We start from the raw sequence: 25,725 nt of genomic DNA, 5'->3' as shown, positions 1-25,725 counted from the left end.
CTTACATTGCAGTTGCTTTGAAAAAAGCCCTCACATGATTAGGATTAATTTCGGATCTGGTCAGCATGGACAAGTTGGACCGAACGGTCTGTTTCCCTGCTGTATCTCACTATGACTCTAAGTGAGCACAGCATTAGTTTGAGTTCACCAGTTCTGTTAACATAGCAATTAATGTCAGCATTTTTACGAGGAATAGGAACAGGCACTCTTCATTCATGAAACCTTTGTCAATCAATACCAAACCGTATACCTGCAATCTGCTACCTCTGTGTTAAACTTACTGCAACACAGACTTCTGGATGCCGTTATAATGTCAGGTATTTTATTACTGAAACTGGCAATGCTTTTATTTGCAATCAAAGAGATAAATGGAAATAATATTCAATATTTCCACTCAGTATACAAACGCTGAGATGGAGAGATAAATCACATTGATACAATTACTGGACACACTGAGTAGTGGCAAACATTAAACAAATATCAATTTACTAACAGCATGAAGAACTAACAGATTTCAGTGTTATACTGCAACAGGAAATGTGGCAAGGGTGACAAATGACAAAGGACAAAGGACATCAACAAATGTTCTGGTGACAAAATAAAGCAACATTTATGCGTTCCTCAGCAAGACAATGCTCAAGCCCCAGAATCATCAACCCCAGTGGCAAGACTCAGGTATAATTATGTACCATTCAGATTAGCCGAGAATGCAAAAACAAATGCAGCAAGAAACACCACTTACAAGTTTCTAATACAGAAGCAGATGAGCATCCCATGGTAGCAGTAAGCCTGTCTATCACAAATACATATATCTAGTCCCATTAATACAGGATTAAACAGAAGCATACATAAACATTTCAGCATATTTGGTTCAAATTCTTTGTTCCACTATTTTATATATGGTGTCAAGGCTAACATACCTCTTGTAAAATAGCATTTGAGAAGTACTTACATAATCCAATACACAGAGTAAAGTGAAAAGGCTAAAAGCCTGGCTCCTAAATTGTGGGGCGAAGGAATTGGGTACCACACAGGAAACCAGAGTTGTAGAAATTCACAGATTTTGGAAAGTTGCATGACTGGAGGAAGCTTGAGATTGGGAGGAATGAGGGAGTTAGAGACAGAGGAGAATTTTAAAGTTGGGACCGATTGAAGGCTACAGGTCAACAAACATGAAGAGATAATGTGAAAAGAACTTGATGCAAGTTGGAACAGGCAAGAGAAGTTTGAGGGTTATGAAAGTTTAATTTCAGAAATTTGTTTTTGTTTATCAACTATACTCACAGTTACACTCAGTCAAATTCTCCTATGTTCTGGTTTAGGGGTCTGGTTTGCAATCAGTTATATTCTGATTTTTAAGTAGTTCAAATCATTCCCAGATCCCCGGGTTCTGCACAATTATTTTAGCAATGTTTCAGGGCAAATAATCTGTCTATTTAAAATACAAAGGAAAATATAATACAAGAAAAATAGATAATGCAATAAATCAGGGAAATTAAATCAATTATGCAGAGAACAGTAGTACTATAAATGACACTGTTTACTAGAATGAGTGAGTGAGGCCCCTTTCAGTTATGGCTGACCATGGGTTGCATCCTCGTGGTTCTAACTTTCTGCTTCTCTGAAGCAACATTGCTTGTGACTGAAGGGACCAACACTAGAGAGTGATAGTCCCGGTCACAGAAGTCACATCTGTATGTGGTCATTGACCTGTGAGAGCTGCTGCACTCCTTCCTTGGTGCCAGCTTGTCTGGTCCAGCACTCCAACTTCTTTTCCCCAGTTTTGAGGTGATGGCTCCGGTTGCTTCTCCATCTCGTGTGGTCAGCTGTAAGCCTTTCCCAGGACTCCATAACAATATCAAGTGCCTTTGTGTCCCTCATGCAGATGTCCTTAAGGTGCAGCTGGGGACACCCTGTGGGTCTCTTCCCGGATGCAAGCTGTCCATAGAGATGTGGGATGTGGCCATCCTTCATGCAGTGGAGATGGCCCAGCCAGTGCAGTCTCTGCTGCATGAGCAGAGTGTACATGCTGGGAAGGCCAGCGCGAGAAAGGACCGCGGCACTGGACACTGTCTTGCCAGGATATGCCCAGGACATAGCAGATACTCAAGTGGAAGGTGTTCAGTCTTCTCTCCTGTCTGGCATATGTGGTCCATGTTTCACTGCCGTACAGCAGTGTGTTAATGTCAGTCTACAACACTTGCGACATAATTATCTTCACTGTCAGCTTGGGACTTTGTCTATACTGATAGACCGCCTCTTCCATGCTTGCAAGGATTTCGGGTCGACTATCAATCTGAAGAAAACGAGTGTCCTGGTACAGGACACAGAGATATTGCCGATCATCACCATCGATGACTACGAACTCAATGTCATCCATCACTTTACATACCTTGGTTCTACCATCACTGACAACCTCTCCTTGGACACAGAAATAGACAAGAGGATCGGGAAAGCAGCCTCAACTCTTGCTCGCCTTACTAGATTAACACTATTTAAATTTATCTTACTGACACACACACAGAAAACAACAGTTTTAATTAGAGGAATTTTTTAATCAGAATTCCTACCCTGGGATCCCAATGCTCTGCCAACACCTATCTTTCCCTCCCTGATAGCGAGCTCAGGACTTTGGGGTTTTGAAAGTTTAAGCTCACCACTTAGAAATGTGATTTAGAAATATATCTGGCTATTCCTGCTTATCGTACCAGAGCCTGGCTGAAAACTTCGGACTGCGTGAGTTTTTCAGTTTGGGTTGAGTTGGCTGATGTTGTAAAGTGCGTATTGGAACGAGCATGTAAGTATCTGAACTTCTTAACTTTCTGCTGGTTTTGCAGGCCTTGTTTTCATCTCAGGAGGTGTCTGAGGACTTCTGGTGCTGGTCGAGAGGGTTGGTTTGTAGACATGTCGGTCTTTGGTTCTACTGGTTGTGGTCAATTGCTGTCAGTTCTCTTGGCGTAGAATAGGCCTATAGCTGGTAGCTCTCGTTCAGGAAGCTCTTGGATAGTTCCTTCAGGTGTGATGGGGGCCTGAAATTATACAGATTGAGGCCCTTAACCTTCGCGCCCAACATGTGTTTTCCATTATGTTTCTGCTGTTTCCTTTTGAAGTTAATAGATTTTCCGATCATTAGCGTATGCGTGAATGGATTTCAATTGAGGTTGAATGTCCGGTATCTTTCCAAACCCCAGACTGTCTGTGCTGGGTACCCAGAGGTATAAGAGCTGTCTCAAGCTAGCGTCTGTTAGTTTTTGGTGATTGTCCTCTTAGAGATGTGGAATTGCCGGTGTTGAACTGGGCAAGGAATAGAGAGATACAGACTACAAAGAGGAAAAACATTTTTAGTTTAGAAAGGCACTTGCCGGCGCATGCTTGGTGGACTGAAGTTGTTCCTGTGTTGTTCTTAGTTCTTCAATAGCTAGGATCCAAGTTTTCCAATAGTCACTGCCTGCACTTAGAAGAACAGCCATTTATTCTTACTCTTTGTTTCTTGTGGATGCAGAACTGGCTGCTAGACACCAGTACACTGCCCACAGTACCATTCACATTAATTTTACATGATAATTTATGTGGGATCTTATTGAAAGTCTTCTGAAAGTACAAACAGATAAAATCCATTGGTTCCCCCAAATCAACTCTACCAATTACATCCTTAAAATTCTAGTATGTTTGTCAAGCATGGTTTCCTTTTCATAAATCCGTGTTGACATTGTGCAGTCTGGTCAATGACACACTAAGTGAATGCTAGGACTGAAGAAATTATACCTTCATTCTAAACAGACTTACGCAGGCAGTTGATACAAGTGCTAACAAAACACAATTTCCTATATTATGTTGTTACTGTGATTTATTTTATTGGCTGCCAACAGCAATTAAGAGATGGAGATGTACAAAATCAATCTTTAGTCACGGAGATGTATTAAAAGTTGGGAGGACGTTGCGAAGGTGGAAATTGGCCAGCTGAGCAGTTGCACAAATACTTAAATACTTAGTCAGAATTTAAGCTTGGAGCTAAATATTTAGACTGAAGTAAATTCAGCCTTAGGTACTAAATACGGTGGTGAAAATGACTCCCAGCTTCCCTGGATCTTCAACGTCTCCGTACAAGATTTTCTTGGTTAATGCAGACAGATACTGAACTGAAAGTCACGCTATGCTACAGTGATCTCCATCTCATTACAATGCAGACTCAAAAGTACAACAGATCACAAGTAAGCTAACCCACAGATACGATAAATCTTTTTTGTTCCAAAATCATGTTGTTTTTCCATATACTCCATTGTATAAGGTAGTTTCCCTCTGACCCTCAGCCAACCCCTTTTCAGCCATAACATGTTATGCTTCAATAGCCAGTTTCAATTTTCAGCTCACAAATGCATGTTTGCTAGACAGTACCCTATAAATTGGCATAAGAGATTAAGTCGATGAAATGGGCTGAGCTTCAACGCTCCATGCAAGTTTAAAACACACCATCTCTGTGCATCGGATGTGAAATGACATTTCAAAGTAATGACTAGTTCACTTTTACACTCTGCACATCTTGTCCCCTTTTTTGAAAGGATTTTTCAAAGGGTCATCTTATTTGCTAACATCTCTGAATGAAAATAGAGATAAAGAAGGCATTGAAACCTTCTTGAAAACTGGTTAGATTCTGAATGAAATGGTTTAAGAATACACAAATGCTTTTGCACAACATTTAACAAATCAGATTTAAAAGAAGAGTGGCTGACTTTTCTGCTGTAGGGTTACAATTTGGTTGAAAATCAAACGCAATATTGGTTTGCACTGAAATCTACTGTACAGTTCCCTTAAATTAAATATTATGGATGTTAATAGGTCAAAAACAGTTTTGATCGACTTCATGTCGCCTGCCACAGCTCACAAGGAAATTAATCTGAAATGTCCTACTTAAAAAACACAACTACAACTTTCCACATCCTCTAGCTTCATGAAAAACTTCATGCTGTAGAAAATTGCCATATAATGGCAGCAACTCCCAATTTTAATATAGTTGATTATAACTTGATTTAAATGCGAAACAAGCCAAAGTAATAAGTCAAAAATTATAAAAATCTCATAAGCTATATACTTCAGAACAGCTTTCACAAAGATCAATTCTCATGTAGATACTTTACATTTAGATGTCAAACATTTTTAGACACGCAGCACCAAGCACAAACTGACTTTCATCTGTTCTGACAGAAAAAGAAAGAAATGCCAAAGACGTCTTACATCTCCAGAACGTGTTATTATTACACACAGGCAAACAGCCTTCCCCGCCACATCACCCGTGGTATTTTTCATGAATTAACTACCACCACTAAATCACAGTGTTCCAAAGGATTAATTTACATGCAAAGCCTGTTAAGTCTAATTGGTGAGGGAGGGGATTAAGTCAAAATGGAATTTGAAGGGGAGATAAAAACTCCACTCCTTGGAGTGCCCAGTTTTCCCTAAAAGCAATGAGCATTGGTGTGCACCACATGCTCCCTCTTCAGACACGAACATAGCCCAAGAAGGGAGAGAACTCTATAGCACTTTATTAAAGTCAATTATGTACACCTCTCTATTTTCCTTCATTTATAACAGTCCAAAGTTCAGTGCTATTGTTTCTATTCAATACGAATGATGAGTAACCAACTTGTTGGGCCGAAGGGCCTGTTTCCACACTGTAAGTAATCTAATCTAATCTAATCTAATCTAATCTAATCAACCAAAAACTTCCCTCCCTATGGCCTGCCTAGTAGTTGCACAACTTACTATTTTTATTTCTGACTTCCAACATCTGTGATATTTTCCTTTAATCTTAATCTGCAGTTTGACTAAGTGGAAGGATTGGACTGAAACTGCAGCTATTGCTACCTGTTGGATGTCAAGATGTTCTTTTTGTTACCTAGAGCACAGGATCACCACATCATTGCAGCTAATTCACTCTTGGTGCATCCACCATGATGGACCTGGATCAATGCCCATGATACCAAACAAATCCAAGTAAGTGAGTAGACATTCAAGTTCCTTTCAGAGACTAGAATTAGTTAAAATAACCTATTTTTGTAGGTTTTATCATTTGATCCTGAGCCAGTTGGTCAGACGTTTAAAAAAAAAGTTAGTTGGCATTTGTTATTCTATATGTCCAAAATGAATAATGTACACCACTAGCTTGGGGGCGATGGAATCCTGAGTGTCAGAAATGAAGTACCACAGAATTGTTATGGCACAGTAAGCAGACACAGAGTCTTCTATAATGTACGCCTAACAAGATCTGGTGATCACGTGGCAGAGAAAACTAATGAGTTTTGCAAACAAGACCCTCAGCTTCTCATCACCTGACGTTTCAATTCTCTTATCCCAGTTTACTCCTACTCAATACCAACATCTCATCAGATACTTAATCTCTCCTGAAGTGTGGTCCAAGATCTCCAGTTTTGTTCTTCCATTGGTACTGGCTTAAAATCTGTCAAATCTCTAACTTTTTTCAATTCTGATGAAATATCTCAATTTAGAACATTGAATCTATTTCTCTCCACAAATGGTGTCTGACTTGTTGAGTATTCCCAGCATCTGTTTAAGCAAATAGGTTAACTCACGCACCTCACTAACATTTGTGAGACGAGCTATTTGCCAAGTGAATGAGTTTTGCCACAAAGTCAGGACACTAAACCTGAAATGACGCAAAGCATTTTAGGAGATCTTGGTTACAAGGGTTAATAAACACAAAGTATGACTAATTCATATACATTAATCTTGAAAATCTAGGTATTCAAATTCCTTTTTAAAGAGAATCAGTATTCAACTGGTTTTCCTTCAAGACATGTGACTCATTCCGTGCAGATTGGCGAGAATGAGGTTCTATTTAAGTTCGCTACTGTATAACAAAGATGGCCTATGCTTCATGCTTGCAAATTTACATCCATTAATAAAGACTTTTCTGGTGATTTAGCTGAACCAAAGAGCTTTAAAACACTAAACAAATAAGTAAACAATACTTAGTATGGGTAGTTGCAGTCATAAAAGGTGACACCTCTGCATGACTAGCCACAGCCAAAGGATGGGATTAAAAGCAATTAATCCTGTCAACTTGGTCAAATTTCAAGTATCATAGACCAGAGGGAATCAAAGATATTGTTGACAGATATAGATTGAAGAGGATAATAGAAGGAGGCTTGAATGGATACCGGAACTTATTTTAATTTACACACAACCTTGAAGAACTGGCAAGGAGTTATGTTGAACAGCATCAATTCCAAACCTCTGAAGACCGAATGAATGTTGAAAGATGAGAGGGATAATTCATGATGGATCAATGATTGCCCAGACAGACAAAAGCTGCAGTGCACTCGAATATTCAGTAAGCAAAGCAAGATCAACAGATGACTGAAGCACAAGCTTAGTTAATAATAACAGTGGAGTAAACAGAAACTACAAAAGATATTTTTCTTTCAAACATCAAAAATGCTTCTCTATGCATTAATGTATAAAACGAAACTGTCCTTGAAACGTGATCATATTGTGAAAAACCACTGAACAGCTTCATATTACTGTTTAAAATTAATTATTCTCCAGTTACAATTCAGTTCGAACTGAACAAATTATCTTGTAATCATTACGGACCAAAGTTTTTGGAACGCTATATCCAGTTTCTGACTCAGTTGCACTGGCTAGGCAGAGGGTGGAGTGCAGATTCAATAAAAACAATAAAAGGAGTTTGAGAACATGTTGCACACATGATGTTTGCATTCCCTGCAATCAAGCTGAGGGATGATCAAATCAGTTTAAAACAACATTCAACAGAAAGAGGTTGTGCAATTCCTCAGTGTTCAGTGTCCATGCTCTACTGGAGCTTCCTGCTATCTTTCTTAATTGAGATATCATCATAAAGCCCTATTGCCCTTCTCTCTTACATGCTTATTTATCCTTCCCTTAGCTGTACCTATAGAACTTGTCTCAATTACACTGGCATCTCTCAGTATTCTCGGAGTAGATATATCTCTTCAAAATTCCCTTTCTGACTTGTTGGCGAAGATATGAAGTGTGAGAGATTCCATGCAAGATCAAACTGAGGATCACTTTACTTAGTAAGACAAAGGAGCATATTCAAACAGAGGCTATGGCATTTGCCACAAGCTTCAATGCTAACAGTAAATGACTATGTGATACGTAGACTGCAAACCATCTTATTCTGCCAACACTAGGAGTTCATACACTGGCAGCAACTATTAGATGTAATACAACAGAAACAGATCCAGTTGTCTTCATCACAAATACGTTTCGTTATTTTAACCAACTGCATTATGCTCCGAAGAAAATAGTGTTGTTGCAAATACTTTTAACTGAAAGATGGACTATTTTTTTAAAATCCTGTTTAAAATAAGTATTAATTCTTGAATTGAATTTATGCATCCTTGAAAGAGTCCTCACTGTTGCATTGTGCTGGGTGAAAAAGTACCTTAATCCCTTCAGATTCTTGGGCTAAAACTGGCAAGGGAAACCAATGTGCAGCTGGCAATCAGTATCGGTGATGTCTAAGAAACATTCCACTTACCATGCATACAGGACACGACATAATCCTAAAATTGTTACAAACAGCCATGGGTTTCTGAATTGCAGCAGTCAAAATTTAGGTTCCTGAATGCTGCAAAGCTGAAAATGTTATTTAATGTATAAATTTCATGCTACACTCTCATTCCCTCAACATTACCCTCTTCATGCACAAAATTCATTTAAAAAGTACCACAGAATTGTTATGGCACAGTAAGCAGCCATTTGCTCCATCGAGCATGTTTCGGTTCTGTTACCTCATGCCAATCTCCTGCATTTTCCCCATATCCCTCCATAGCACTTCTATCCAAATATTCACCCAAAGCTCTCTTGAATGTGTCATTTGAACCTGCCTCTACCATATTTCCAGGCTGTGCTTTCCATACTTTAACTATTCGCTACGTGAATACACTTTTTTCCTCACACCACGCATTTCATTTGCACATCACTTTAAATCTCTGATTGTTCCATTTCTTTTACAAGTGCAAACAACTTCTCCCTGTCTACTCTATCCAGCCCACTCAAGACTTTGAAAACCTTCACATAAATCTCCTCTCAAGCTTTCTCTTCAAGAAGTCATAAGAATAAACTCTTTCATCTACAAAAACAACCCCCCATCAGAGCATATATGTGTATGCACATTTATTTTTCCATAATACCCGGACTAACACACAAAGATCAAGCTCAGGGCAGTGCCGAACAAATATGAAGCTGATATTTGCTTGGAGCAAAGTAATGGAGAATTGTACTGAGGGATCAACAAAGGTTCCCAAAACCTAGTACTAGTTCATCAATGCCTCTAAAGCCGCAAGTGATCGCTAATTCTCTCTTTGAAATTCACATCAAAAACCTAGTTGAGCACTTAGTGTAGTTCTCCTGCTGCTTGTCAGAAGCTCAACAAACTGAAACAGTGACAAAATGGCATTTACTGTCTAGAACTGTCAGTATCGAAAGTATTAGTGGAAATCTCAAACACTCCCCTCAAAACGTTGTTGAAGCTAAGTAAAATCAAAATCTCAAACCTGAAACTCCGTAGATTTTTGTTCAGCAAGGAATCACAAATTGTGAATCAAATGCAGGAAAATGGAGTTGAAACATTTTGTCCATGATCTAACTAAATGGTCAGAGACTGGAAAGACTTAAAAGATTAAATCCTCTGTACAACCTGAAAATGCTGCCAAAAACGTTGTCATATTCTTGCTTAGATCCTTAGAGAAAAATATATTCTGCTATTTTAAAATGATTAACTACAGCTGCTTAATCATACGAAGAAACTGCTGGAATAGTACGTAAATGGATTTCAGTCTCCGAATTTGATGAATAAACCTAAGGAAGGACAAAACATTCACTAAACCTGCTGCAAAGGCCCTGAACAACACAAAGTAATCCCATCTCGTTTTTCACTTGGGGACCCTGCAGCCTTCCGGGCTCAACATCGAGCTCAATAATTTGAGTGTTTGAGCACCTTCTCCCATGTCCTTACCCCAACCACACACACAGGCCATGTTGTCACATGGACTACTACCACAACCAATCCACTGTCAGCTAATGGTCCTCATTAGCAGCTATTCATTCTCCCATACTGATCTTACCCATTCCTTTGTCTGTCCAATAGTTGTTCTCTTTCTCTCTCTCTCTGGGTTCCATCTCCTATTGCTTACTCCTCCACCAACCCCATTTTCAGCATACATACCGATCTTTTCCTAGCTACAATCAGTTCTGAACAAGGGTCACTGGACCCAAAATATCAACTGTTTTCTCTCCACAGATGCTAATAGACCTCCTGGGTTTCTCCACCAATTCCTGTTTCTGTTTCAGAATATCAACATGTGCAGTTCTTTGTTTTTTTTGTTGAAAGAATAATTTACTTGAACTCCTTTCTATTCAGCATATTATATTTACTGCTCACAACACAGAGTCTTCTATAATGTGGGCCTAACAAGATCCGGTGATCACTTGGCAGAGAAAACTAATGAATTTTGCAAACAAGACCCTCAGCTTCTCGCCACCTGACGTTTCAATTCTCTTATCCCAGTTTACTCCTACTCAATACCAACATCTCGTCAGATACTTAATCTCTCCTGAAGTGTGGTCCAAGATCTCCAGTTTTGTTCTTCCATTGGTACTGGCTTAAAATCTGTCAAATCTCTAACTTTTTTCAATTCTGATGAAATATCTCAACTTAGAACATTGAATCTATTTCTCTCCACAAATGATGTCTGACTTGTTGAGTATTCCCAGCATCTGTTTAAGCAAATAGGTTAACTCACGCACCTCACTAACATTTGTGAGACGAGCTATTTGCCAAGTGAATGAGTTTTGCCACAAAGTCAGGACACTAAACCTGAAATGACGCAAAGCATTTTAGGAGATCTTGGTTACAAGGGTTAATAAACACAAAGTATGACTAATTCATATACATTAATCTTGAAAATCTAGGTATTCAAATTCCTTTTTAAAGAGAATCAGTATTCAACTGGTTTTCCTTCAAGACATGTGACTCATTCCGTGCAGATTGGCGAGAATGAGGTTCTTCTTAAGTTCGCTACTGTATAACAAAGATGGCCAATGCTTCATGCTTAATCAGTGAATGCACAACTATGGTTCTTCCGTAAGGCAACAGTAATGGGTGGATATTTAAACAGCAAGGAAAGATAAAGAAGTACAATTGAAGATCTCACTGCAGATAAACTGCAGTTACTTTCTCAAAAATAAATGTGCACGGTACCTCTCATGCAGACTTGCAGAGATGAGATCCCCTCTGAGCAGAGAGTTATCCATGTTCTCACCTCCAGCACCTCCACTGTTAAGATATAAAGAAACAAGTGTTATATCAGAATGCCAATTACTCTTCAAAGATGTGGCTACAACACATGAGCAAAAATAATCTTTAGCGGCACTAGGTCAATATGATGATAAAATTGAAAACAGGCCATTATTTTGTTGGCAAATCTAGGTTTATGTTTTCATATGGCAGCAATAATGCAATTGCTTTGTTGAAATTCAGAGATAGAATGAAATTCCACTGATGTGGAAATGCACAGAAGTACATAAGTTTCTAAATTTCTGTAACTACAAGAATAGTGTATAGCTATGGCCAATGCTCATAAGAGGCATTGGCAAGCAAATTGTCTAAATAGCCACCAACTTTTAACATAGTATGTGGATGTATTTACTGAGGTGTCCAATGGATTGATATATTATGTCCACTGTGTGGGAGAGGAGAGTTAGCATGCCTTCCATTTTTGTTTGGTCGTTTGCTTCCCATTTTCAGCTCACACATATGTCTAGCAGCAATGTGAAAGAGATTGCCAAATGTGTAAATCCTTCAGTCAGGACACAGACTCTCCAATGGCAAGTCCTCAACCGCAACTCCACAGGCAAAATGTGACACTCACTGCCCCAGATTAAAGCTTCAGAGATTTGAAAAGGTTTGGCTCCTGGACATGCAGTACATAAGACGAAGAATACATGGACAGATGCTGGTCGTCATGTACAAAACTCCCTGCTCTGAGTGAATCTCTCCACTGCCTTATGCATACCTTAACAGAGTTGAAGTTTAAGAGAGTAAACACTATCTGGAATAGACCCCAAAGATGAAGTGATGTGTAAGTAGATCATCTTACTGGCAACCACACCAGCACCAATGCAGTGCTTTGCATTCCTTTGGACTCAACTGGGGAGGTTTGAAAGGGGAACCATTTGGGCAGCCCAGCATCTCCACAAATTCTCCCAAGACTTGCATCCAGCAGAGGATACTGCATTTTCACTGCAGTATTAATACAACATGGGAAACAACAGTGATGAATTAACACAGATTGACACAAATGATCCTCCTACGATTCAGATTGATAATTTGTGGATATTCTCAAAAGCAATTCAGAAATGTGATTACACATGCTCTGTTTTCACTTTAAATCTAATTTGTATCTTCTTCACACACTATGATTTCTCCTTTCCTACAATTTCCAATATAATGTGAAAAAGGTGTGATTTATGTAGTTTGGCAAGGAGAAAAACAGAGCTGAATATTATTTAAAAGAGGAACTGCAGTAAGCTGCACTACAGAAATTGCATGAATCACAAAAAGCTAGCACTCAAGTTTAAGTGTTAGTAGGGAAGAATGTTGGCCTTTATTTCAAAGGAAATAGAGATAATGAGGGAAGGTTGCTGTAACCAAACATGGGACTAGTCATTTTACAGCGAACAGATGAGGTTCCCCTTGTCGAAAGGGAGATATACTGGTATTGGAGGCAGTCCAGAGGAGGTTAGCTAGATTGATCCCTGGTATAGAGGGCCCTTCTTATGATAAAGGTCGGGCTCATATTCATTGGAATTCAAAAGAATGTGAGGCATTAGATTAGATTAGATTAGATTACATTACATTACATTACATTACAGTGTGGAAACAGGCCCTTCGGCCCAACAAGTCCACACCGACCCGCCGAAGCGCAACCCACCCATACCCCTATATTGTTAGTGAAACATAAAAAGATTCTTGGAGGATGCACAGAGAAGTTGTTGCCCATTCCCTTAAAATTCATTTTCAGGATTTGGACATACCAAATAGAACTGCATTTATTGTCCATTCCTTATTGCCCAGAGGGCAGTTAAGAGTCAACCACACAACTGAAAGACTTGTGTCACAAGCTGGCTAGACAAGTTAAGGATGGCAGCTTCCTTCCCAAAATGGATATTGGCGAATCAGACGAGCTTTTCTGACAATTGACAATACTTTCATGGTCATTGAACTATTAATTTCAAATCTTTTTATTGGATTCAAAATTCTACTATCTGCTTTGGCAGGATTCAAACCTGTGGCAGAATATAACCGGTCTGAATGAATACAATAGTGGTATTAGCACTAGAATAATACTACTCCCTGTGTGGGACAGCCTAGAAGGAGAGGATATAACTGCGATTGAGGAGAAGTCCATTTAAGACAGAGAAGAGGATGAAAGTCTTCTGAGGGCAGTAAATGTGGAGACTTATTTTTGCAGCAGAAAACCATCAAGGCTGGCGTCATTAAGAATATTCAAGGCTGGGAATATCAGAGTTTTAAGATCTGTAAAGGACTTAAGCCTCGAGGGAAAAGACAAGACGGTGATGTTGAGGAATATCAGATCAGCCATGATTTTGGTGAGTGGAGAAGCAGAATCAAACTGAACAGCCTATTTCTGCTGCAGCATCTTATGGACAAAGATGACTGCCCTCCAACAATGACAAGCATCTTCTTTTATACTCGTTATAACTTCAGTGGAGAGGTTCCCCCTTATTCCTTTCCATATTCCTGGGTTTGGTTAGTTCTGCAGCAGGTTTTCAGGAGTGCAGCAATTGTTGTCAAGGTCCACTGCCATTGCAGTATTCAGCTGTTTCTTCATATTGCATGAAATCAATCAATCTAGCCCAAGACTGTTATCTGTGAAACTGTGTGCCCCAGCAGGAGGAGATGAACTTTGACTCTGCATTTCTGTCTGAAGATGAATGCTTTGCTTCACCTTTTGCCCTCATGCTGGACCCCACCAGGAAGTTTGTGGAGTCTCCTTCACCTGTGAGTTAACTAGGTAGATAGGATAGTGAAGAAGGCGTTGGTATGCCTTCCTTTATTGGTCAGAGTATTGAGTACAGCAGTTGGGAGGTCATGTTGCAGCTGTACAGGACATCGGTTATGTCACTTTTGGAATGTGGTGTGCAGTTCTGGTCTCCTTCCTATTGGAAGGATGTTGTAAAACTTGAAAGAGTTCAGAAAAGATTTAAAAAGGATGTTGCCAAGGTTGGAGAATTTGAGCTATAGGGAGAGGTTGAATAGGCTAGAGCTGTTTTCCCTGGAGCGTCGGAAGCTGAGGGGTGACCTCATAGAGCTTTATAAAATCAAGAGGCGCTTGGATAGGATTAATAGACAAAGTCTTTTCCCTGGGATGGGGGAGTCCAGAACTAGAAGGCATAGGTTTAGAGTGAGAGGGGAAAGATATAAAAGAGACCGAAGGGGCAACTTTTTCCACACAGAGGGTGGTATGTGTATGGAATGAGCTGCCAGAGGAAGTGGTGGAGGCTGGTACAAGTGCAACATTTAAAAGGTATCTGGACGGGTATATGAATAGAAAGGGTTTAGAGGGATATGGGCCAGGTGCTGGCAGGTGGGACTAGATTGGGTTGGGATATCTGGTCGGCATGGACAGGTTGGACCGAAAGGTCTCTTTCCGTGCTGTACATCTCTATGACTCTATCCAGCATGATTTACAAATGTGGCAAACCTGCTGGACGAGCAATCAAAGGTGAACAATGCAGAAAACCAGTCCAAACATGATCGCTTGTTAGAATTAATGACTGAAGTTTATGAACTAACTATTGGGACAAAGTGTCATGAAAGATCAAACTAATTTGTTAATGTCATTTCAGAAAAAGAATCTGCTGCGCCTGTCCATTCCCACATGGGGTGTGATTCAGCTCATTAGATCCATGCCAACTAAGAACAGGGTGAACCAATTTAAACTTCCTTTCCAGTTCTTGATCAATTACCCTGCAGTAAAGCACTACAAGTGAGTTTTTTGTTTAACTGCATGATTCAAGTTTCTGTTTCTACTTTCATTTCAATGAGCTCCAGATCCCCTTCACTTTCTCAAATGCTCTGATTCCTATCAATGGGCTTGCTGCTTAGCTGCCCTCTGAAATGGCCTGGCAACCTCAAACCACACCTTGAAGGTCCATCACCACCCACTCCTGACAACCCAGTATGGGCAATAAATGCCAGCCTGGTTAGAAATTGCAAAAGCAAATTCACAATGCAAGTTTTTTTTTAAAATGCAGATGTTGACAGTTGTACCATTCAGCAGTATAAGAGAATAGCTAATAACTTCAGAGAGAGCAGGGGCACATCATATATAGGAATAAGATCGCACTTTATACAATAATCAATCATAGAGTCAAAGATGTACAGCACGGAAACAGGCCTTTCGGTCCAACTCATTCATGCCGAACAGGTATCTCAACCCAATCTGCTGGCACCTGGCCCATGTCCCTTCAAACCCTTCCTGCTCATATACCCATCCAGATGCGTTTTAAATGTTGCAAACGTACTGGCCTTCACCACTTCCTCTGGCAGGTCATTCCACACACATACCACCCTGTCTGAGAATGTTGCCTCTCAGGTCTCCTCTCGTCCTATATCTATGTTATGGACTCCCCAACCCCAGGGAAGAGGCTTTGTCTATTTATCTTATCTATGCACCTCATGATTTTATACATCTCTATAAAGGTTACCTCCCTGCCTCCGAAGCTCCAGGGAAAACAACCCCAGGCTATTCAACCTCTCCATATAGCTCAAATCCTCCAATCCTTGTAAATCTTTTCTGAACTCTTTCAAGTTTTACAACATCCTTGCAATAGGAAGGAGACCGGAATTGCATGCAATATTCCAAAAGTGACCTAACCAATGTCCTGTACAGCGGTAACATGACCTCCCAACTCCTGTACTCAATACTCTGACCGATAAAGGAAAGCATACCAAACGCCTTCTTCGCTATCCTATCTACCTGTGACTCCACTTTCAAGGAGCTATGAACCTGCAGTCCAAAGTCTCTTTGTTCAGCAACAGTCCCTTACCATTAAGTGTGTAGGTCCTGCTAAGATTTGCTTTCCCAAAATACAGCACCTCTCATTTATCTAAATTAAACTCCATCTGCCACTTCTCAGCCCATTGGCCCATCTGATCAAGATCACGTTGTAATCTGAGATAACCTTCTTCGCTGTTCACTACACCTCCAATTTTGATGTCATCAGCAAATTTACTAACTATATCTCTTATGATCACATTCAAATCATTTATACAAATGACAAAAAGTAGTGGACCCTGCACCTATCCTTGTGGCACTCCACTGGTCACAGGCCTCCAGTCTGAAAACCAACCCTCCACCACCACCCTCTGCCTTCTACCTTTGAGCCAGTTCTGTATACAAATGACTAGTTCTCCCTGTATTCCATGAGATCTAACCTTGCTAATCAGTCTCCTATGGGGAGCCTTGTCAAAACACTTACTGAAGTCCATATAGATCACGTCCATCACTCTGCCCTCATCAATCCTCTTTGTTACTTCTTCAAAAAAACTCCATCAAGTTTGTGAGACATGATTTCCCACGCACAAACCATGCTGACTGTCCCGAATCAGTCCTTGCCTTTCCAAATACACATACATCCTGTCCCTCAGGATTCCCTCCAACAACTTGCCCACCACCACTGTCAGGCTCACTGGTCTATAGTTCCCTGGCTTGTCTTTACCGCCCTTCTTAAATAGTGGCACCACGTTAGCCAACCTCCAGTCTTCTGACATCTCACCTGTGACTATCGATGATACAAATATCTCAGCAAGGAGCCCAGCGATCACTTCCCTAGTTTCCCACATAGTTCTAGGGTACATCTGGGGATTTATCCACTTTTATGCATTTCAAAACAGCCAGCACTTCCTCCTCTGTAACATGGACATTTTTCAAGATGTCAGCATCAATTCCCTACATTCTATATCTTCCATGTCCTTCTCCACAGTAAACACAGATGCAAAATACTCGTTTAATATCGCCCCATCTCCTGCGGCTCCACACACAGGCTGCCTTGCTGGTCTTTGAGGGGTCTTATTCTCTCTCTAGTTACCCTTTTGTCCTTAATATATTTGTAAAAACTCTTTGGATTCTCCTTACCCTCTTTGCCAAAGCTTTCTCATGTTGCCTTTTTGCCGTCCTGATTTCCCTCTTAATACTCCTACTATCTTTATACTCTAAGGATTCACTCGATCTATCTTGTCAATACCTGACACATGCTTCCTTCTTTTTCTTAACCAAACTCTCAATTTCTTTAGTCATCCAGCATTCCCTACACCTAACAGGAATATACTTTCTCTGGATTCTTGTTATCTCATTTCTGAAGGCTTCAGATTTTCCAGCCACCCTTTTACCTGCAAACATCTGTCCCCAATCAGCTTTTGAAAGTTCTTGCCTAATACCATCAAAATTAGCCTTTCTCCAATTTAGAACTTCAACTTTTAGATCTGGTCTATCCTTTTCCATAACTATTTTAAAACTAATAGAATTATAGTCGCTGGCCCCAAAGTGCTCCCCTACTGACACCTCAGTCACCTGCCCTGCCTTATTTCCCAAGAGGAGGTCAAAGTTTGCACCTTCTCTAGTAGGAACATCCACATACTGAATCAGAAAATTTTCTTATACACACTTAACAAATTCCTCTCCATCTAAACCCTTAACACTATTTCAGTCCCAGTCTATGTTTGGAAAGTTAAAATCCCCTACCATAACTACCCTATTATTCTTACAGATAGCTGAGATCTCCTTACAAGTTTGTTTCTCAATTTCCCTCTGACTATTAGGGAGTCTATAATACAAATCGCAATAAGGTGATCATCTCTTCCTTATGTCTCAGTTCCACCCAAATTACTTCCCTGGATGTATTTCCAGGAATATCCTCCCACAGTACAGCTGTAATGCTATCCCTTATTGAAACCGCCACTTCCCCTCCTCTCTTGCCTCCCTTTCTGTCCTTCCTGTAGCACTTGTATCCTGGAACATTAAGCTGCCAGTCCAGTGCATCCCTAAGCCATGTTTCGGTAATTGCTATGATGTCCCAGTCCCACATTCCTAACCATGCCCTGAGTTCATCTGCCTCCCCTGTTAGGCCTCTTGCATTGAAATAAATGCAGTTTATCAGTCCTACCTTGTTCTCTGCTTTGTCCCTGCCTGCCCTGACTGTTTGACTCGCTTCTGTCCTTAACTGTACTAGTCTCAGATTGGTCTCTTTCCTCACCATCTCCCAGGGTCCCACCCCACCATTACCTTATTAGTTTAAATCCTCCTAAGCAGCTCTCGCAAATCTCCCTGCCAGTATATTACTGCCCTTGCAATTTAGGTACAATCCCTCCTCCTTGTACAGGTCACTTCTACCCCAGAAGAGGTCCCAATGATTCAAAAATGTGAATCCTTGTGCCATACACCAGTTCCTCAGCCATGCATTCATCTGCTCTATCCTCCTATTCCTACCCTCATTAGCTCGTTGCACTGACAGTAATCCAGATATTACTAATCGAGGACCTCCTTTTTAAATTCCTGCCTATCTCTGTATATTCTCCCTTCAGAATCTCATCCTTTTGCCTTCCTATGTCAATGCTTCCAATGTGGACAATGACCTCCTGCAGGTCCCTCGCCCCCTTTCGAACTTTCTGCACCCTCTCTGAAACATCCTTGATCCTGGCACCAGGGAGGCAACACACCATTCTGATTTTTTGCTGCTGGCCACAGAAACGTCTGTATGTGCCTCAGACTAGACAATCCCCGAACACAATTGATCTCTTGGAACCCGACGTATCCCTCATTGCATTAGAGACACAGTCTTGGTACCAGAAACTTGGCTGTTCATGCTACATTCCCCTGAGGATCCATCACTCCCCACATTTTCCAAAACAGCATATTTGTTTGAAATGGGGATAGTGACAGAACACTCCTGCACTACATGCCTAACTCTCTTACCTTTCCTGGAGTTAACCCTATGTGACTGTATCTGCAACTTTCCCCCCTTCCTATAACTGCCATCTATCACATCCTCTTGCTCTTGTAAATTCCTCATTGCCTGTGTCTCCAACCGATCCATTTGATCTGATAGGATTCACAACCAACATCATTTATTGCCGATATAGTCCTCAGTAATATGTAAACTCTCCCTAGACTCCCACAACCGGCAAGAGCATTTCACTCTACTAAAGGCCATTTTCGCTTCCTCCAATCTACAGACCCAGAAAATAGCATTGTCTTATTCCTCTATAAAACGCTGCTCCAGGCTAACTTTAAACATAAAAATATAAGCCATAAGTATTATCAAGAGACATATCTCAATAAAACATATAATGAAGAAAGAACCCACTCTACTCACTAAGGCCACACTTAAAAATATTCACTTATCTGTTTCTGTGCTGTGACCTCCGCCAAACAGATTCCTCCAAGATTAGTTGTGAATTTCACTGTTTGTTAACTTTCTCAGACGCACTCTGATGTCCAGTGATACATAAATTGAACAGCAAAGACAGTAACTGCGCAGATTCACTGCTGTGTTAGTTAGCAGTGCGGGTTTGTTTCTCTCTCTTCCTCCACCCCCCCCCCAACCCCACCCCCCCACCCCCCCCCCCCCCAACCCCACCCCCCACACTGACCTTACCATGTGCTGCCTTTATCTGCTCCTCTCCCTTTTAAAAGTGCTGTTGTTTTGACTTTTTTTGTTTCTCCAAAGCCCCACCCTTCTCGTCAAGTCTCAAAATCACATGGTATGAAACACTCATTTCCTATCAAGTGACAACAACACTCTACATACTAAAAATTCCAGGAAATGACACTTCCCTTTCTGGTAAGTCACTACTGTCATGGCCTCAGCTTTCAGCTGAATATGCTGTACAGATCTAGAGCATTGAAGGTCAAGGATAGTTTATATGGGACATCCAAAAAGCTGAAAGAGACAGAAACGGTCACCGAAAATACATAACCTCGATAATTTTAATTTTGTTAGCCAGAAACTTTGTGTAGAAAATGACTAAACCGAAGGATTTCACTCTTGGCTCATGTGGTCTAAGCACACAGACACAATTCACTTCACTGTACCTCAGATTACCAAGCAGTGAAGGCAAGAACTGGACGCTAAGCTTTGCACAGTTCAAAAGTTTATTCACACAACCACAGCACAAGCATTGACCTCTAAACCCAGCCAACACAATTTCACTCTGCTCTCCTGCTGACCACCCACCTGAATAATTATATACAGAGTTGATATACAAAGGAACATACTCAATTTAAGGCTTGTACAGTGTGGTAATATGGTTCAGGAATGCTCAGTTATACTGTTGGATTTGGACCAACCAAAAGTGTTCAGTGGAGTTTGGCAGCTCAGTGTCAGTTACCTTCTCAATGCTTGTATAGCTTAAACCAAAGGTATTACCCTTCACAGATAGGCCACTTGCAGGTCACTGGCAAAAATGAAATACTGGGTTGAAAGTTCATTTTAAAGAAGGAACAGGTATTATAAGCTTCTCCCGACTGGCGTATAACTCATAAAACACACAAACACGCTTGCTTCATATATCATTGCAGACTTAAAGTATGTGATGATGCTCAATGCACCAAAGAACTCAAAATTTACTTGAGGTGAAGCTCATTTAACACTTCTTAGAGCTTTGTCAGCTTGGCTTGGTTGGTTTCCTGTGCCAAGATGTCAGGGGAGTTCAAAACCCCACTTCAGCACATGGTTCCGAGGTACAGTCTTCCAGCTGAGATGTTTCACAGAGATCAAATACAGTAAATGCTGGAATTTCTCAGCGGTTGTAGCAGCATCCATTGAGAGAGAAACAGAGCTCACATTAATCATTCTCAAATTCTAACTGTGTCTCGAGAGACTTGCTCGGTAGTTCCAACAGTTTGTTTTTATTTCAGATTTCTGAGATCTGCAAGTGCCTTGCTTCTGCAGTACTGTTAAACAGGGACTCTTGGTCAACATGAAAGATCGGTTGACACTTGACATAGATTAGAAGAGCTCTGCTGGTGTTCTGGTTAGTGCTCTGAACTCAAACCAAACTCAAAGGAACACTCATTGTTCATGAAATGTAGCTGCATACAAAATAGTGCCAAGTTTATTCACATGAAAACACTCACAGGGTTTAACAGATGTGCTACATAAACGTAAGCCTTAGCATACCCTGATCTCTTTCACGGCCACAGAAACAGAACTAAAAATGCTGAATACGTTTTCTGAAGCCACACAAAACCACATGGACTTGAACCATAGTGTGCCTATACGAGTTGTGAACAGACTCAATAAGAAACTGCTGAGTTGTTGAAAGTTGGGCCATGCCTGCAACTATTTGTGCAACTTCATTTGCAAAGGTTTTGTTTAATTTTAATATAAATGGCTTCCAGAAAGCAGTTCACTCCACCGGAGGGCAATTATGGATGGTCAATGACTGCTTTGCCTGCAACTCAAGCAGGAACTTGCAAAAAACCATAATCGATAAACATTGTTATTCTTAAATGATAATGAGCTTGGATACAGCAGCACACCATTTGATTAAAACCTTCCATGAGGTACTTAGATGCAAACCAAAATACAAGGTAGCAGTTACTTTCAAGGTCAGATAAATCTTATGGAATATTTTTTACAAACTAACAGAATAAATAATATTTGTTAAAGACAAATTGGGGTGGCACAGTAGCTCAGTGGTCAGCACTGCAAAGTTACAGCGTCAGGGACCCAGGTTCGATTCCAGCCTCAGGTGACTGTCTGTGTGCAGTTTGCACATTCTCCCAGTGTCTGCGTGGGTTTCCTCCGGGTGCTCCGGTTTCCTCCCACAGTCCAAAGGTGTGCAGGTCAGGTGGATTGGCCATGCTAAATTGCCCACCTTGTCAGGTACATTAGTCAGAGGGAAATGGGTCTGGGTGGGTTACTCTTTGGAGGGTCGGTGTGGACTTGTTGGGTGGAAGGGCCTGTTTCCACACTGTAGAGAATCTAATCTAATCTCAACACTACTTCTATCAAAATAGTAAGTAATCAAAGTTTCATATAGAGCAATGAAGTATTGAGAGTTCAACACGCACAAAACTCCAAAATCGAATGAAATTGCCAATCAATCTTAAAATTGGAGGGATGAGGCAGAGATCAGGTCAGCTTAAGTATAACCATAAATACGTTGAATTGTCTGTGGCTCCACTATGTCCATAAAATGGATAAACAAATCATAATAGAGGCACCTTTAAAATAAACAACTAGAAAAGAAGAATGCAACAGCCATACGTGGTGAGTTTTACGAGCATGTGATAAGATGTAGGGTCAAACTGCTCTCAATCTATAAAAACTGCCATTCATCTCTGATCAGATTCACTATTTATTTCGATCAAATTACAAAGCGAATATTTGAAGGGCAAGATACCAGCCAAGCATCACAATTATACTCCAGAGTCATTGGCCAAATGCCTTAAGATTCAGTATCTGATAGGAACCAATATTTTATAGCGTAGTCTGCAACTAAGAAGTTCATGAAAGGTTTTAAAACAATGGAAGTGCACTGTTGTACCCAAGCTCATTGTCATGTAACAATGACAATGCTTAATTACATGGCTAGTGTTTTGTCATGTTTGTTCTTGGGTTGCAGGCAGAGCCATCATTGACTACCCATAATTAACCTCAAGGAGGTGGCAGTGAACTGCTTTCCTCAACTGTTTCACTCTGTACGGTGGAAGTACACCTATGGTTATAGTCAGATACAGTGCAACTTGCTGAGAAACTTCTTTGGGCTGTTAAGAGTGATCCACATTGCTATGGATGCAGAATTACAAGTTGTTCAGACCATCAAATTTTATTTGGTGTGGGACATTAGTGAACTAGATTGGATTTTAGCATAATCAAATTGTTGCATGTTAATTCTGATGTGCTGGGATTTGAACTCATGTTACCAGACTGGAATCAAGCCTGGGTCCCTGTTGCTACAAGGGAGCAGTTCTCACCACTAAGCCACTATTAATCTGGTCCACTGTGTTCTCACTGTCAACAAAGTCCCTCTCTCTCGAGAACACTGAAGCATTTTAGGGTTTCCCCTACCTCTTTAGACTCCAGGCACAAGATCCCCCACTATCCCTAATCGTCCCTAACCTCCCTCTGATCATTCTCTTTTTCCTCATGTACGTGTAGAACGCCTTTGGGTTTTCCCTAATCCTTCCCACCAAGGCTTTCTCATGCCCTTTCCTAGCTCTCCTCAATCCATTTTGAGTTGAGTTCTTTCCTAGCTACCCTGTAATCCTGTAAAGCTGTGCCAGGTCCTTGCTTCCTCAACCTTAAGTAGCTTCCTTCTTCTTTTAACGAGAAGCTCCTCTGCTCTGCAGACATTCTATCACATACACAATCTGCAGGCAGTGAATATATCATGCAGGCAATCCATGATATATTTTATAAATTCCTACTTCGGAAACAGAATCAGTCTGACTCAAGATTGGGATACAGACAGACTCTAACCTCACACCTTTGATGTATTATCTGAGCTGAGATGTCACTTTTTTAAAATAAAATCTTAAGTTTTCTCAAGAATGTGACTTAAAAGAAGTTCTGGGATTGACATATTAATGAACCGAAACCTGCAACCTATTCTAAAAGATGAACGACTTAACAGCAATCTAGGTTCTGGATGTAGGTTTGTTCACGGAGCTGGAAGGTTCGTTTTCAGACATTTCATCACCATAATGGGTAACATCTTCAGTGAGCCTCCAGACGAAGCACAGCTAATGATTCCTGCTTTCTATTTATATGTTTGGGTTTCTTTGGGTTGGTGATATCATTTCCTGTGCTGATGAACTTTCCTCTTCTTTTTCTCAGAGGGTGGTAAATGGGGTCCAAGTCAGTGTGCTCATTGATAGAGTTCCATTTGGAATGCCATACTTCAAGGAATTCTCGTGCGTGTCTCTGTCCGGCTTGTCCTAGGATGGACGTGTTGTTCCAGTCGAAGTGGTGTCCTTCCCTACCTGAGCAAATCTACATCCAGAACCTCAACCTGAGCTACAATCTTCTCAAAACTCACTAGCAATTTAGGTTTGTTCGATATATCATTACAGTTGCATGAAGCTGTACTCTTTTGCTATAAATTCTGTGTCTTATGGTCCTGCTCCACTAATTACCTGATGAAGGAGCTGAGCTTCAAAAGCTGGTGCTTCCAAATAAATATGTTGGACTGTAACCTGGTGTTGTGTGATTTTTAATTTTGTCCAACCCAGTCCAACACCTGCACCCCCACATCATGAAAATCATCCAGGCCATTGCCATTCCGAGAGCCCATTCCCACCCCACACTCACCGTGATGGTGGCCCGATACTAGCCAGCCTTAATCCAGTGAACTGCATCAAGATGCCTGTTTGTTGCCCCACAGCTTGCTGACCCAGTGGAAATGAGGCCAGTGCCTGAAAATCATGGCTGCCTCGTTGTTGCGAGTATCTAAGAGCTCCTGGCACATTCCACCTGTTTGTCATCCAAAAGTCAAAATCAACCCCATTAAATCTCGCCTTTCAACATTTTGCCTCAATTTCTATGGTAAAAGGTCTCATTTAACAATTCCAAACCTTGCCACCTTTCAATTATCATTAAAGTAGTAATTTTTCCATTTCTTCAACAGCAACCTCAAATTAATGAACCTCCCATTCTAAAAACTAAAACAACTTAAGGAGTTATTCGCCATGCAAGAGCAGATGCATTCTGAAGATTAACTTACTAATGTACTATTTCTGAAACCTTAACTGCTCATTCATATGCTAATGATATCTCCAAATCATAAACCGTTAGAAAGAAAGTGACTTAGGTTTCAAATTCAACACCAAACTTTGGTTTATCAGCTATTTTAGATATTTTCTGATTGATCTGTTCAGATGTGATTACACATATCTGGAGCAGGTGGGGCTTGAACCGGAGGGAGCTCTGGTCTGGAGGTAGAAATACCATCACTGCAGTATGATCTACAAACTGTTGTAAGTTGGGAAATAGAATAACTCCAATTTAAAACAAAGTGAAACTTCACTATCTTGGTACCTGATGGTCGGAATTATGGAAGGAGTTTGAAATTACTCCGATAAAAAAGAAAAACAGCTTTGAATTTCTAAAATCTGGTTTAAAATCAATTGTGGCAAGAAATTCAGGTTGAATAATGACTTTCAAAGATTTGGAGATGCCGATGTTGGACTGGGGTGTACTAAGTTAAAAATCACACAACACCAGGTTATAGTCCAAGAGGTTTATTTGGAAGCACTAGCTTTCGGAGCGACGCTCCTTCATCAGATACTCCACAACCACCTGAAGGAGCAGTGCTCCGAAAGCTAGTGCTTCCAAAGAAACCTGTTGGACTATAACCTGGCGTGGTGTGATTTATAACCTTCAAAGAGTTAGCTTTGTTCTTACAATTGCAAGGTCTTATTTTGTCCACTTTCAGTTAAGTAAAAGACTGCATATTCTTAATTTTTGACTCAATCATATGAATCTCATTTAAATGTTTGATCCTCTTATATGACAAACTTAATACTATTAACTAGAAAGAAAGATCCACATGGGATTCTGTGATCTCTCCACTCCCACTCTTCAAAAGAAGGTTTCAATGACACGGTGTACCTGAAGTTCAAAATGACA

General features: G+C 40.6%; 1 protein-coding gene across 2 annotated transcripts in view; it reads right to left on the bottom strand.

Moving 5' to 3' along the window:
- The window catches only part of klhl13 (kelch-like family member 13), a 215,369-nt gene that overhangs the window by 151,264 nt on the left and 38,380 nt on the right, over window positions 1-25,725 (bottom strand). For both annotated transcript variants that reach the window (XM_043704362.2, XM_087992242.1), the window contains exon 2: window positions 11,267-11,341. In XM_043704362.2, the coding sequence (XP_043560297.2) occupies window positions 11,267-11,319 (53 nt within the window). In that variant the 5' untranslated portion in view covers window positions 11,320-11,341. The remainder of the gene's footprint in view (window positions 1-11,266; window positions 11,342-25,725) is intronic.

Source organism: Chiloscyllium plagiosum, unplaced genomic scaffold (genome assembly GCF_037043375.1).
Source record: "Chiloscyllium plagiosum isolate Xiang-an unplaced genomic scaffold, Cpla_swu_hap1 HiC_scaffold_11, whole genome shotgun sequence".
Lineage (NCBI taxonomy): Eukaryota > Metazoa > Chordata > Chondrichthyes > Orectolobiformes > Hemiscylliidae > Chiloscyllium > Chiloscyllium plagiosum.
This window is presented reverse-complemented; position numbering and strand designations above follow the sequence as displayed.